Here is a 13,905-nt window from a genome sequence, read left to right as displayed (position 1 = left end):
GAAGGAATGATGCTAAAGCTGAAACTCCAGTACTTTGGCCACCTTATGGGAAGAGTTGACTCACCGGAAAAGACTCTGATGCTGGGAGGGATTAGGGGCAGGAGGAGAAGCAGATGACAGAGGATGAGATGGCTGGATGGCATCACTGACTCGATGGACTTGAGTCTGAGTGAACTCCAGGAGTTGGTGATGGACAGGGAGGCCTGGTGTGCTGCGATTCATGGGGTCGCAAAGAGTCGGACACGACTGAGTGACCGAACTGAACTGAAAATTTATATCTCAGTGCATATGTGGACTTTTCTTTTTCTCATGGATAATTACGTAGAGATGGAATGCTGGATATATGGTAGGTATAGGCTTAGCTTTTCAAGGAAAGGCTGGTTGTCACGTTGGGTATGACATTTTAAATTTGTAAGACTGTACAAGGCTCCATTTCTTCCACCTACTCACACACATTTGGTGTGGCCAGTCATCTTAATTTTAGCCACTGTAACAGGCATGTTAATAGTGTCTTCTTTGTGCTTCTCTAGTGACTCCTGCGGAGAAGGCAATGGCACCCCACTCCAGTACTCTTGCCTGGAAAATCCCATGGACGGAGGAGCCTGGTGGGCTGCAGTCCATGGGGTCGCTAGGAGTTGGACACGACTGAGCGACTTCACTTTCACTTCCACTTTCATGCATTGGAGAAGGAAATGGCAACCCACTCCAGTGTTCTTGCCTGGAGAATCCCAGGGACGGGGGAGCCTGGTGGGCTGCCGTCTGTGGGGTCGCACAGAGTCGGACACGACTGAAGCGACTTAGCAGCAGCAGCAGCAGCAGTGACTCCAGATGTTCATCAGCTTTTTAGGTGCTAATTTGCTATCTATATATCTTCTTTCATAAGGTCACTCTTCAGATCTTTAATGTATTAAAAATAAATTGAGTAGGTGTTTTTTTTTTTTTTTTAATTTACTGAGTTGAGATTTCTTTATTCTGGACACAAGCTCTTTATCATATATATGATTTGCAGATTTTTTTTGCATTTTGATGTTTGTCTTTGCATGTTCTTAACTGTCTTTTGAAGAGCAGATGATTTAATTTTGATAGAGTTGATTTAATTTTGATAAGAGCAGATGATTTTAATTTTGATTTAATTTATTGATATATTTATATATCAATAAATATCCAACTTATTGATATTTTCCCCCTTTGGGTTGTGTTTTCTGGTGCTGAGAAATATTGATGTAATCCAGGATCACAAAGATGCTCTGCTTTCTTTTAGAAAGGTATTGCACTTAGATCTATGATCCAATTTGAGTTTTTTAACTATAGCATGAATAGGGATGAAAGTTCATTTTGTTTACATGCTGTGAATAGCCAGTTGTTTGAGCACTGTTTCTCTGAATTGCCTTTCATCATTCTTAAAAATTGTTTTATTTGTGGATCTGTTTTTCTAATCTCACTATACCGTTGCTCTGTTTAGGCCGGTACCACACTGCTTTGATTACTTCTACTTTACAACTACTCTTGAAATTGGACACTGTCTTTGGATTATCTACTTTTCAAAGTTGTTTTGGCTATTCTAAATCCTTTGTACTGCTATATTAATTTTAGTTTTAGCTTGTCAGTACCTATAAAATAAACCTGCTAAAATTTTGACTGGGTTTGTGTTCAAAATATAGATTAACTTGGGAAAAATTGACATTTTAACCATATTGAGTTTTTGAATCCATGAACGCTAGTATTTCCATTTCTTTAGTTTCTTTCAGTGATGTTTAGTTTGACAGACAGGTTGAACAGACACTGTTAATCAGATTTATCTCTACTTAGGAGAAGGCAATGGCACCCCCCTCCAGTACTCTTGCCTAGAAAATCCCATGGATGGAGGAGCCTGGTAGGCTGCAGTCCATGGGGTCGCTGAGGGTTGGACATAACTGAGTGACTTCACTTTCCCTTTTCACTTTCATGCGTTGGAGAAGGAAATGGCAACCCACTCCAGTGTTCTTGCCTGGAGAATCCCAGGGACGAGGGAGCCCGGTGGGCTGTTGTCTATGAGGTCGCACAGAGTCGGACATGACTGAAGTGACTTAGCAGACCATATTTTTATGCTGTTGTTAATGGTAGTGTTGTCTTAATTTCGGATTGTTTTTGTCAGTTGCTAGTATTTAGAAATACTGCTTATTTTTGTGTATTGATTGTGTACACAGTAAGGTTGTGTATACTATAACCATATGAAACTCCTTATTCTAATTGCTTATTTGTAGAATCCATTGGATTTTCTACATAAATGATCATGTTGTCTGCAAAGACAAAGATAAACTTTGTCTTTCTTTTTAATCTAGAGTCCTTTTGTGTCTGTTTTTTGTTGAATTTGCGATATCTTTCAGTACAGTTGGAATAGAAGTGATGAGCTTAGGTAATCTTATTTTTGACCATGAGGAGATAGCAGATAGTTTTTCATAATTAAGTATGGTGTTTAGTTTTAATAGACATCTCAAATCAGTTTGAGGAGATTCTTTTCTATTCATAGTTCGCTGTGATGTTTTTAAAATCAGGAGTAGATGTCAGAAAATAGATTCTGTCAGTTTTTTGAGATTTTATTTTTGCATTTGTAGAGATGATCATGTAGCTTGTTTGTTGATAAGTGAGTTACAAACATGGCACCCCACTCCAGTACTCTTGCCTGGAGAATCCCATGGATGGAGGAGCCTGGTAGGCTGCAGTCCATGGGGTCGCGAAGAGTCGGACACAACTGAGTGACTTCACTTTCACACTTTCCTCACTTTAAAATTTTTAAACATTGTAAATAGATCAGAGTGTTTCTACTGCTGCTACCTCCTGAGTCCTAGTTCTCTCACTTTGACCTGCTTGGGGCATTTACGTTTTAGGCTGATTCGTATGAGACTGCCAGCGTTGAACCACCTTTGACTGGCAGAACCAGCAACTCCTTATGCTTGAGCCTGTGCTGTGTGTCCTTGGGCAGACACACCATCATTTTGCTGTTTGATGCCATGGTGCTGCAGCTTGCATAGTTGTCTGCAGCTTATTTTGAACTCAGCAGTGTAGTGTGATGACTTCCTGTATGGAAATCCATACAGATTTCTACCTTGATATTTTTTTAAATACTGCATAATTCTTCAGAAGTTTGGATTTTCTGTAGTTTTAGTCATTCCCTCGTGCTGACTAATTGGGTTGTTTACACTCTTCCCTTGTTATCTTTAGGCCTCTATGACTGTAAATTGTTTTTATTGTTGACATTGTGAAACAGTAGAAATGTCCATTAAAACTGCGTTTAAACTCATGTATATTGAAAAAATGTATTACTGTAACATATTCCTTCTGTTTAGTTACTCTTTTGTCAGTATTTGTTAAGAACAATAATTCTATTTTTACTTTGTGTTTCAGCTCAATTCTTCCACACTAGATTGTAAGCTTTTAAAGCAAAGAGGATGTATAATTTTGGCATTGGTTTTCTTATCCTCTGTTTTTAACATCCAGTTCAGAGCTTTTTCCATGATAAGCACGCTGGAAATAATTATTAACAAGCCAGTGTGTACTTAGTTGATTTGGTCAAATTTAACTAAGTCCATAACTTAATGACTGTGGTTGATAATCCTTTGGCTAATACTGAAATTTTGATGTTACTCAAAATGATTATATTCTGAAGCGTTGCTGTCCAAAAAGAAATATGCTACCCATAACGTACTAAGATATTAGTCGCTCAGTCATGTCCAGCTCTTTGTAACCCCCAGGACTGTAGCCCACCAGGCTCCTCTGTCCATGGGATTCTGCAGTCAAGAATACTGGAATGGGTAACCATTCCCTTTTCCAGGGAATCTTCTTGACCCAGGAATTGAACCCGGTTCTCTTGCATTGCAGGCAGATTCTTTACCAGCTGAGCCACCAGGGAAGCCCCGTGTGACCTATATATGCAATTTAGAACTTTCTAGGGAATTTCCTGGAGGTCCATTGGTTAGGATTCCACCCGGACTCACTGCCAAGGGCCTGGGTTCAGTCCCTTGTGGGGGAAATAAGATCTAGCAAGCCACGCAGCTTGGCCAAAACCCACCCTCTACCTACTAAAACAAAAAAACCTTTCTAGTAGCTACATCAAAAAAAAAAAAGGAACAATGAAATTTTAATTTTAATATATACTTTTTGATTCATTATGTCCAAAATAGCATCATATCAACATGTAATTTATAAAATGCACAAAATTATTTATGAGCTATATCTACATTTTTTGTTACTAAGTCTTTAAAATCTGATGTGTATTTTGTATTTATATCTTCATACATCTCAGTTTGGAGTGCACCGATTTCAGGCTTTAAGAGTCACTGAAATAAAATGATACATACATATGTGTGTGTGTTTATGTGTACACATAAATAATTCACTCTTTGTTTCTTGATTAGAATTTTTGGTTAATCAAGTCTTCTTAAAGACAGATTTGTTTTCTCATTACTTCCTGATCTGTGAGACTTGTAGCTCTATAAAGAAACAATTAAGTGAGTAAAAAATGCCATACTTTATATGTTTATAATATTATCTTGGCAGTAATAGTCTAATTTAGAATTGTTAGTGTCATCTCTGGCAAAAAAGTTACATTTTAAATATGAATCTTCTTAAACTTTGCGACCAGGTGAGAAGTATGACTTCACGTTTTGTGTGTTTTGCTTCTTATAGGTGTCTGCTGCAGATACTTCATCAAATAAGGATGAAGAAGAGAACTCGATGCACAATACTGTTGTGTTGTTTTCTAGTAGTGACAAGTTCACTTTGCATCAGGTTTGAACTAAATTACTTGTTCTCCACTTTTGCATTCCTCCTTGTCCATTTCGAATTCATCTCATTCGCACTGACATTGGTGTCATCTGATATTGGATCGGCCAAAAGGTTTGTTAGGTTTTTCCACAGCGTCTTATGGGAAGACCCTAACAGATTTTTTGGCCAACTGATTATTTAGCTCTAGAGCTATATCAACGAAGAAGGTGATTTATACCGATTGTAAAATTAGCATGTTAGCATATTCTTAGTTTGGTCTTGGATTTAAAATATGTGACTGTGTTCTTGATTTCAGGATATGTGTGTAGTTTGTGGCAGTTTTGGCCAAGGAGCAGAGGGAAGATTACTTGCCTGTTCTCAGTGTGGTCAGTGTTACCATCCATACTGTGTCAGTATTAAGGTAAATACACTTAAATATAAATGTTACGATTTGAACTGAGTAGTATTGTGCTAACTCCAGTTCTTATAATTAATCAATTATTGTTTGTTAGGATTATTATATATGTGTGACAATATTTAAGTATATACTTGAAATATTGCCTTTAAAGTGTTACCTCAAGAAACTCCTTGAGGTAATTTGTGGTAATTGTCCTGCATTGCCTTGAAAAAGTATAAGAACAAATGTATACATTTAATATTAAAAGATACTTTATACTATTTTTTGGTAAGGCATGAAGTTGATTCATTCTATTGATCATAAAAGTTGACTACTAGAATATGTAGTAAAAACTCATTATTTCACCCTGCTCACTCTCCACTGTCACCAAACCCTCATTCATATGCAAAAGGACATTTTCTTTTACCTGGATCAGTGGGTTGATAGTTTTCATCAAATTTGAAGCACGTGTTTTGGTTCACCAACCTACTTTCCAACTTCCACCCTCCACTTCACACCCTCACAAGTCCTTGAAAAGTTTATAATTGTCTGCTGCTTCTGTCATACACATCACATATTAACCCTTTTTTCTCCTGATTAGGATATGTTTTCCAGCCTTTTTTAACATCTAGTAATTTTCGATTGCATATGGACATTGTGCATTGAGTTAGCATATTGTTGAAAGTCTGGATTTGGCTCCTTTAAAAAAGGGGTTGAGTTTTTGTTGTTGTGCAGGCAATTGTTTGAACCTTTTGAAACTTCTTTTTAAGCTTTAAGGTGAGTCCACAGAGCCTTCACTCTGGGGTGGCTCATCTCAAACTTTAAGAACTCTTTGTTGTTGTTCAGGCACTATGTTGTGTCCAACTCTTTGTGACCGCATGAACTGAAGCTCACCAGGCTTCCCAGTCCTTCATTATCTCCCAGAGTTTGCTCAAACTCATGTCCATTGACTTTGAGTGATGCTATCTAACCGTCTCATCCTCTGCTGTCCCCTTCTCCTTTTGCCTTCAATTTTTCCCAGCATCAGGGTCTTTTCCAGTGAGTCAGCTCTTTGCATCAGGTGGCTGAAATATTGGAGCTTCAGCTTCAGTGCTTCCAGTGAATATTCAGGGTTGATTTTCTTTAGGATTGACTGGTTTTTTCTCTCTTTGCTGTTGAAGGGACTCGCAAGAATCTTCCTCCAGCACCACAGTTTGAAAGCATCAATTCTTTGGTGCTCGGCCTTCTTTATTGTCCAACTCTTACATCTGTACCTGACTACTGGAAAAACCATGCCTTTAATTATATGCACCTTTGTCAGCAATGTGATGTCTTTGCTTTTAATATGCTGTCCAGGTTTGTCATAGCTTTCCTTCCCAGTAGCAAATGTCTTTTAATTTCATGTTGGTTATGACTCCATAAATGTTCGCTGGAGACCTAAATAGTATAGTATGAGTTTAGTTTGTTTTTTCTTGGAGTTTTTTATAGCAAGAAGAAAACAATGATTGATGATTTTCCATTAATTTTTGTTGTTTGTTTTTTTACCTACTGTAGAAATATGATAGCACATTATTTCAGCGAGTACCTATTTTTCTGGGAAAGGCCCACCCCTTCTATACTCTGTTATTCTCTGTTCTGAGCTGGGCTGGAACCTTCTGGGTCTGTTGTTCAGTTCTCATCCTTAATATCTCTGGGCTGACGTCGGGTTCATTGCCTTCAGGATCCCATGCTTCCTTTTTCTTGGTATATGCCCTCACTTCATGCCTCATATCGCTAAGTTCATTAGAGAGAGTACTCAGGAGCTGAAGTTTGAGTCTTTGTATGTCTAAAAGACTTTTCAGTTTAATTGCTGGTTTAGCTAGGTTAAGGATTGAAAAGTATTTTCCTGTAGAATTGAAAACTATTAGTCTATTTTAGGATCTGAAGTTAGAAAATTTGGTGCTGTTTTGATAGTTGATCATTAATTTCACTTTTCTTTTCCTCCCATGTAGCTTCCTCATGGTCTGAATTTTTATTCTCTATCTTGATCACTTGCTGTACTGTTATTACACAGATTCTTTGTTGTCCTTTTTATACATAGTCTCTAATCTTACTGGATTTTTTTAGTTGGTTCCAGATGCTTAATATTACATAATGTGGCTGCTTTGAGGAATTGAGGTTCTCAAACTTTTCTACTAAGTTAGACCCTTGAAGGAAAGGAGAATACAGAGAGGAGTGAATGTGAACTTTAAAAGTCCTAGGTTCATAGCCTAAAATCCTCCAAAACCATGAAGTCACCTTGGGAATTCATGTTATACCTTAAGAGTTTTGCATTTTTAATGTTGATTTTAATATACAAGTCCTTACGTGATGTATACAACTTTAAGAATCATTAATTCATGAAATGTCATAGATTGAAACCGTATCAATACATTTTCAAGTCCTATATTAAAAATCATGGGGGGACTTCCCTGGTGGTCCAGTGGCTAAAACTCCTCGCTCCCAGTGCAGGCGACCTGGTCAGGAAACTTAAGTTTCACATGCAACTAAAGATCCTGTCACCGCCAAATACATAATAATAAAAGAAACAGTTTGGGGATAATTTACTTGATTTCTTTAAAATCCATAAAATCCAGAGCACACGATCGTTACATAAACTGAGGCATGAAAGTCGGTCAGTTACTGTGTCCACTAGGCAGACGCTTAAACGTACAGGCACGTGGCCACCCGGGCTTGGGCCACAGTGAGCGTTAGCGCTTGCCCCTCTCCTGCTCCTGGGCACGGGAGCACCGTGTCAGTTTTTAGGGTGTACTTGATCCTGTTTGTGTGAGGCGCGGGTTAATGTATGAATCACACAGCTTGGTGGTTTCTTTTGCAGATCACTAAAGTGGTTCTGAGCAAGGGCTGGCGGTGCCTTGAGTGCACCGTGTGCGAGGCCTGTGGGAAGGCGACGGACCCGGGGCGGCTCCTGCTGTGCGACGACTGTGACATAAGCTACCACACCTACTGCCTCGACCCTCCCCTGCAGACCGTGCCCAAAGGAGGCTGGAAGTGCACATGGTACCCTGGGGCTTTGCTTTCCTCCTCAGACGTTTAGGTTCAGAACTGAGCCACATCATTGTAGTTTTCGCAGATTAGCCACACCTGCTTAATTGTGTGGTGTGTGTTAATGATGATAGGTATCACTAATCAGCAAGTATTTCCCATTTACATTGAATACCTCCCCCTGTTGTGTCTGTGTGTAGCTCTGTGAGTTTCAGCCACGCCGTAACTCAGGTAAGTAGGGCTGAGACCTGTGCGTGTCGCTTCCAGGTGTGTGTGGTGCAGGCACTGTGGAGCCACGTCCGCAGGTCCGAGATGCGAGTGGCAGAACAACTACACCCAGTGCGCCCCCTGTGCGAGCCTGTCCTCCTGCCCCGTCTGCTGCCGGAACTACAGAGAGGAGGACCTGATTCTGCAGTGCAGACAGTGTGACAGGTACTGTGCTCTCCTCTCTCCCCTCTTTTTTTTGCGAGCTTCTCTCCCTTAAATATAGCAAAAGAAAATTGGAAAAGAAATTTTCTTCTATCTTAAATTTATGAAGTTAAGATCTTTCCTTTCCAGATTTTTTAGTTGGCTAGAAACTTGTTTTCTTTTTTGTATTCTCAATTCCAGGCTTAGCATGTTTCACTCGGCGTTTCCTGAGGGCTGATTTCAGGGGCCTGTTACTGTGCTGTGTTAGCACTGCTCACATAGCGTTGGTCAGCATAGCATCTCGTCAGTAGCGTAGGATTCTCAGGACTCTGCCTACCAGTTCTTTGTTGTAAGGCAGAATGACAGCTTTCGTTTCCCACTGACCATTCACTCCTGTGAGCTCTATCCACCTCACAGGAGACGTATCACCTGGAGCCTGTGCATGCTCCACCACGCACAGTCTTGTCCGTTCCTTTCTTGCTTGCCCTCACCAGCTTCCTTTGTGGCGCAGACAGTAAAGAATCTGCCTGCAATGCAGGAGACCCAGGTTCAGTCCTTGGGGCGGGAAGATCCCCTGGAGAAGGGCATGGCCACCCACTCCACTACGCTTGCCCGGAGAATTCCATGGACAGAGGAGCCTAGCGGGCTACAGTCCATGGGGTCGCAGAGAGTCAGATGTGACTGACTGACATTTTCACTTTGAGCCAACGTCCTGGCTGTCTGTGATAGATTACAAAGTGATTGTCCGATCCTCCTCAAATGAAGTGCTTCCGCTTATTTCCTGGTACTTGTTCCCATTTCTTTTTTCTTTTCAGCTCTGATGGATTTTGTGGGCCAGCAGGGCTGGTTAGGAGGGAGAGAAACGGGCTGGATGGAAGGAGCATGTGAGACTTAGGGGCTTCATGGTTGTAGGTTGTTAGCTACTATTGCAGTTTTTAAAAGGAAACCATCCTTAGTGTATTCTTTTTTCAAAAATACAAATGTGGTCTTTCTAGGTGGATGCATGCAGTTTGTCAGAACTTCAGTACTGAAGAGGAAGTGGAGAATGTAGCAGACATTGGTTTCGATTGTAGCCTGTGCAGACCCTATATGCCTACATCAAATGGTAAGAGGTGATCTGAGTGGTGAGTCTGCTGTCCCGTACAGCTCACCTGTGCTTGTCGTCCTGAACCAGCGAGGGGGCTCAACGCTGCTCCTTTTTCTCTTTTTGTGAAGCTGTTATTTGGAAAGTGTTTTATGAAAAATAAGTTACTTTTTGTTTTAAATTAAGTCTTATTACCTCAACTTAATATATTAAAACAATCTACTTACATAAAGGAAGTAAATTAAAATATTTTAGCTCTAAGATGTAAGCGTAGCTTTCAAGACTCATAATTTTGTAATTACTAGGCATATGTAGAAATCCAGTACATCGATCCTTTTTTTTAGCATCAATTCTTTATCAGTTTTTCTTCTACGTAGTATTTCCTCCACCGTTTCTCCCTGTTGTTTTGTTGTTTTCAAGACAGCTTTTAAGTCTGCTTAGTATTCAAGCATTTATTTCACTAAAATGGGTGCAGCAGTAGAAACTTTAGCCATATGTAAATCTTTAAATACATTTTAAATTTTTTTTAAAAATTATGAGTTTTGTTTTTTTTTTTTAATTTCAGTGCCTTCCTCAGACTGCTGTGAATCTTCACTTGTAGCACAAATTGTCACAAAAGTGAAAGAACTAGGTAAAATCTGAAATGCTTTCCTTGACTGCAAAGAAACGCTTGATTTTTATGTAATTGACTTGTTACATGACTCCTGCCTTAATCATTCTCAGTGTAAAGTCCCTAATGTTGATAATCATTTCTCTAATAATATACAAAATGCCTTTTCCAGCTTTAGTGTGACAGTATTCCTACAAATCTCAACAAATTGGCAGTGAAAATAACCACTTTTGAAATAACTGCTAACTACATACTTGCTTTGATTTCATTGATACATTGTGTTTAGTTAAACAATGAAACTTAGTTAGCAAACAGAGATCTCTTCAGAACTTACTCTCCTTCTGTAATAGGTCAGCTTAGAATAGTGATTAACAGGCTTTTTAAACTGTCATTCTTTTGCATAGTTCTGTTTGATTTCATTTCATACAAAAACATTTGGATAGCACAGAAATTGTTCTAATGAGCAGCAACTTTGTACACTTCAAATTTTGCAGGATTTCTGGTTATTTACTACCTCTCCTTGTAGGTGATTATACTGATACTTTGATTTCGAAATGGGCTTCTGGAGTATTCTTATTTCTCTTGTGTAAATTCATCCTCACCTTTTACGCTGAAAGGCTACTCTAGGAAAAAACTCATACTTGAGTGGCTGAAGCACTGCTTTTTAGCTTCGGTGCTTGCTTTTTAAGTTCCTATATTGATACATGAAGATAGAAATGCCAGGAAGACCATTTTTTAAAAAAAAATTTACAAGATGTCTGTCTATAATTCAAAGAAGTTTGGCCAACTATTACTTTTAATTGAATACTTCTAATTGTGCGTTTCATAGGTAATTTGTTTATAGAAGTCACGTTGCCTTGACATGGGCCTTATTGGAAAGTAATCAACTTAACAGTCAAAATTAAGAGGAGAATTTTAATTTGTTTCCTTGGGATATTGTAATTTTAGATCCACCCAAGACCTACACCCAGGATGGTGTGTGTTTGACGGAATCAGGGATGACTCAGTTACAGAGCCTCACGGTTACAGTTCCAAGAAGAAAACGGTCAAAACCAAAGTTGAAGTTGAAGATCATAAATCAGAATAGTGTGGCTGTCCTTCAGACCCCTCCAGACCTCCAGTCAGAGCATTCCAGGGATGGCGAAATGGACGATAGTCGAGGTAATACTTAACATATTTTCCATGGAATACATTTGCAAAAAACTAAAAGAGCTTTTAAGGGATGTGATTTACCCAAGGGTAGATCCTTCTGGGGGCTTCCCAGGTGGCTCAGTGGTGAAGAATCTGTTTGCTAATGCAGGAGATAGCGGTTCGATCCCTCCGTCCAGAAGATTCCCTGGGGGAGGAAATGGCTGCTCACTCCAGTATTCTTGCCTGGGAGATCCCATGGACAGAGGAGCCTGGTGGGATACAGTTTGTGGGTTTGCAGAGAGTCAGACAGGACTTATCCACTAAAGAGCACAAAATCCTGCTGACTTAGAGGATAACCCTTGGTGTGACCCTGTCTTAAGAGAGTGATCGTCTTGCATCTTGCCTTTTTGGGTTCTCTTCCTTTCATGTATCCTTATAGAATAAACTAAGAGGAATTTCCAGGAGCGTTGTATGTTTGAAGATCACAAATCTGAAAATACAGGATTTGCTAGATGGCAGTGAAAGCCTCCTCAGATGGCTGTGAGCTTAGATGCCATGGCTAAGTTCTAGTAGAACCCATCCATGCATTCTAGAAATGAAATCATTTTTTCAAGTGTAAGCTTACATTCACAGATGGTTATCATAAAACATCTGTTTGTAAACATTTTCTTGGTTAAAATACATATTTTTTTTTTAGCTGAATTCTTGTGATGAAAAAGTAACTTTGAGTGAAAGTTGCTCGTGTCCGACTCTTTGCAACCCGATGACTGTATAGTCCGTGGAATTCTCCAGATCAGAATACTGGAGTGGGTAGCCTTTCCCTTCTCCAGGGGATCTTCCCAACCCAAGGATCGAACCCAGGTCTCCCACATTGCAGGCAGATTCTTTACCAGCTGAACCATCAGGGAAGCCCATTAAATTCAATATGAGGTTTGTTTTTGCTTATCTCTGAAGAAGCTCACCATTGGCTTCTTTAGAGAGTGGTGGTTTCTTTTCAGGCGATTCAAAAATAAAGAATTACTTTCGTTGCATCACATCTCATCACTTACCAGTACTTAGTGAATGCCTGCTGTGCGCCAGATGTTGGAAGTTCTGTCAGAGAACAAAGCAGATAAACTTCTCTGCTCATGGAACTTTCATTTTAATATTAGAAAAAAAGGATCATTAAAAATATATGACAGCATAAGTTGATAAAAATGTGTTTGGTAAGTGCTGTTGAGAGGAATTGGGAATGCAGACAGTGGGGTGAGGGCTCAGATGACCTGACCTGTTCTTACCTGAGAAAAGAGACGGCGTGAATGCCAGTGCAGAGACCCTGGGTGGGGCGCGCCGGCACATTTGCTGTGTGTCCAGCAGGGTGAGCAGAAGGGCAAAGGGCAGCAATGAGAGCAGAGGTGTAAAGAGAGGGGGGCGACTCAGTAGTTCCCCTAGGACCGTGGAGTGTTGCCTGAGGATTCCCTGTAAATGGGAGGGGAGTTGTCGGAGGCTTCTGGTGAGAAGGGAGGCATGAGCTTATTTAGATTTTTAAAAGAGCACTCGGCTGCAGTGTAAACAGTTTGAAGCACAAGAGCTGTGGCAAGTGGTTCAGGCAGGCGGCTGTTGCAGTTGTCAGATGAGAGATTCTCGTGGCTTACAGTGGGTCTGTGTGTGCTCCTGTTTATCCTGATACTTCTTATGCAGTAGTGTGGTTTTGGATCTGTGTGGTTGGGAGAAAAGCGTTCTGATGCTTCTGTGTAAGATCCCCCCGCCCCAAGACCTGCGCCCAGGATGTCCCTTTCCATGTACTGTGAAACAGAAGTGCATTTTGAAGTTTTAAGTGGGTGGGGCTTGTAAAGAAGTAGTCTGTGTTTCTGGGAGGAATTGACCCGATGTCCGTCACCCAGAGTATGGTGAAAAACGGTCACTTCTGAGGCCGTTAGAAAATTCCTGAAAAGTGATTTCATAGTCCTAACTTAAATCTGCTGCATTTCACAAAATTTGAGAGGTTTCTTGATAGTACACATTAATTCCCAAAGTATGAGATTATAAAGCCTCTTAAAAACAAAGCATCAATAAAAAGACTATATGGCTTTCCCAATGACTACTGTTCTGGGAAACAGTGCTGTGAGAAATGGTGGATATTTCTGCACTTGTACAGTTTCCGAATTGAGGCTGCCAGCAGAGACATCCCCTTAGAAGTAATACCGTGCATCATATCATACACGTAAAACAAAGTCCACATGAACTTGTAATGCTTCTGAAATATGGCAGCAATACCCATCTTTGTGGGGTTAATTTTTAACTACTGATGAGTGTTTCTTGAGGGAAATAAGTCATAAACAATCACCTTAGCATATCAGAAACTTGTCCAGTAAAAGCGGGCTTCTTTGTAATTCACCTACTGAAATCGGAGTACCCTGTTAATACAAACTGCCCCCCGCCCCCAGTCTACAGAGTCTGTGTCTCAATCGTGGAATCACAATGCTTCCCTCTCGGTTGCTGCCCCGGGGGAGCCCCCTCACAACACGGTGGGGGCGTCGGGAAGCACTC

At 40.2% G+C, this 13,905-nt stretch overlaps 1 protein-coding gene across 19 annotated transcripts in view; it reads left to right on the top strand.

Annotated features, from left to right (window-relative positions):
• KMT2C (lysine methyltransferase 2C) overlaps positions 1-13,905 on the top strand; it is a 262,120-nt gene that overhangs the window by 180,167 nt on the left and 68,048 nt on the right. For 18 of the 19 annotated variants that reach the window (XM_025291876.3, XM_025291897.3, XM_025291882.3 and 15 more), the window contains 7 exons: positions 4,666-4,767; positions 5,060-5,164; positions 7,977-8,158; positions 8,411-8,575; positions 9,547-9,656; positions 10,201-10,266; positions 11,194-11,406. In XM_025291876.3, the coding sequence (XP_025147661.3) occupies positions 4,666-4,767; positions 5,060-5,164; positions 7,977-8,158; positions 8,411-8,575; positions 9,547-9,656; positions 10,201-10,266; positions 11,194-11,406 (943 nt within the window). The remainder of the gene's footprint in view (positions 1-4,665; positions 4,768-5,059; positions 5,165-7,976; positions 8,159-8,410; positions 8,576-9,546; positions 9,657-10,200; positions 10,267-11,193; positions 11,407-13,905) is intronic. The other variant, XM_044947105.2, reaches the window with a different exon arrangement.

This window comes from Bubalus bubalis, chromosome 8 (assembly GCF_019923935.1).
Source record: "Bubalus bubalis isolate 160015118507 breed Murrah chromosome 8, NDDB_SH_1, whole genome shotgun sequence".
In the NCBI taxonomy this organism is placed as follows: domain Eukaryota; kingdom Metazoa; phylum Chordata; class Mammalia; order Artiodactyla; family Bovidae; genus Bubalus; species Bubalus bubalis.
Note: the sequence above shows the minus strand (reverse complement) of the source record. Positions and strands in the feature narration are given on the sequence as shown.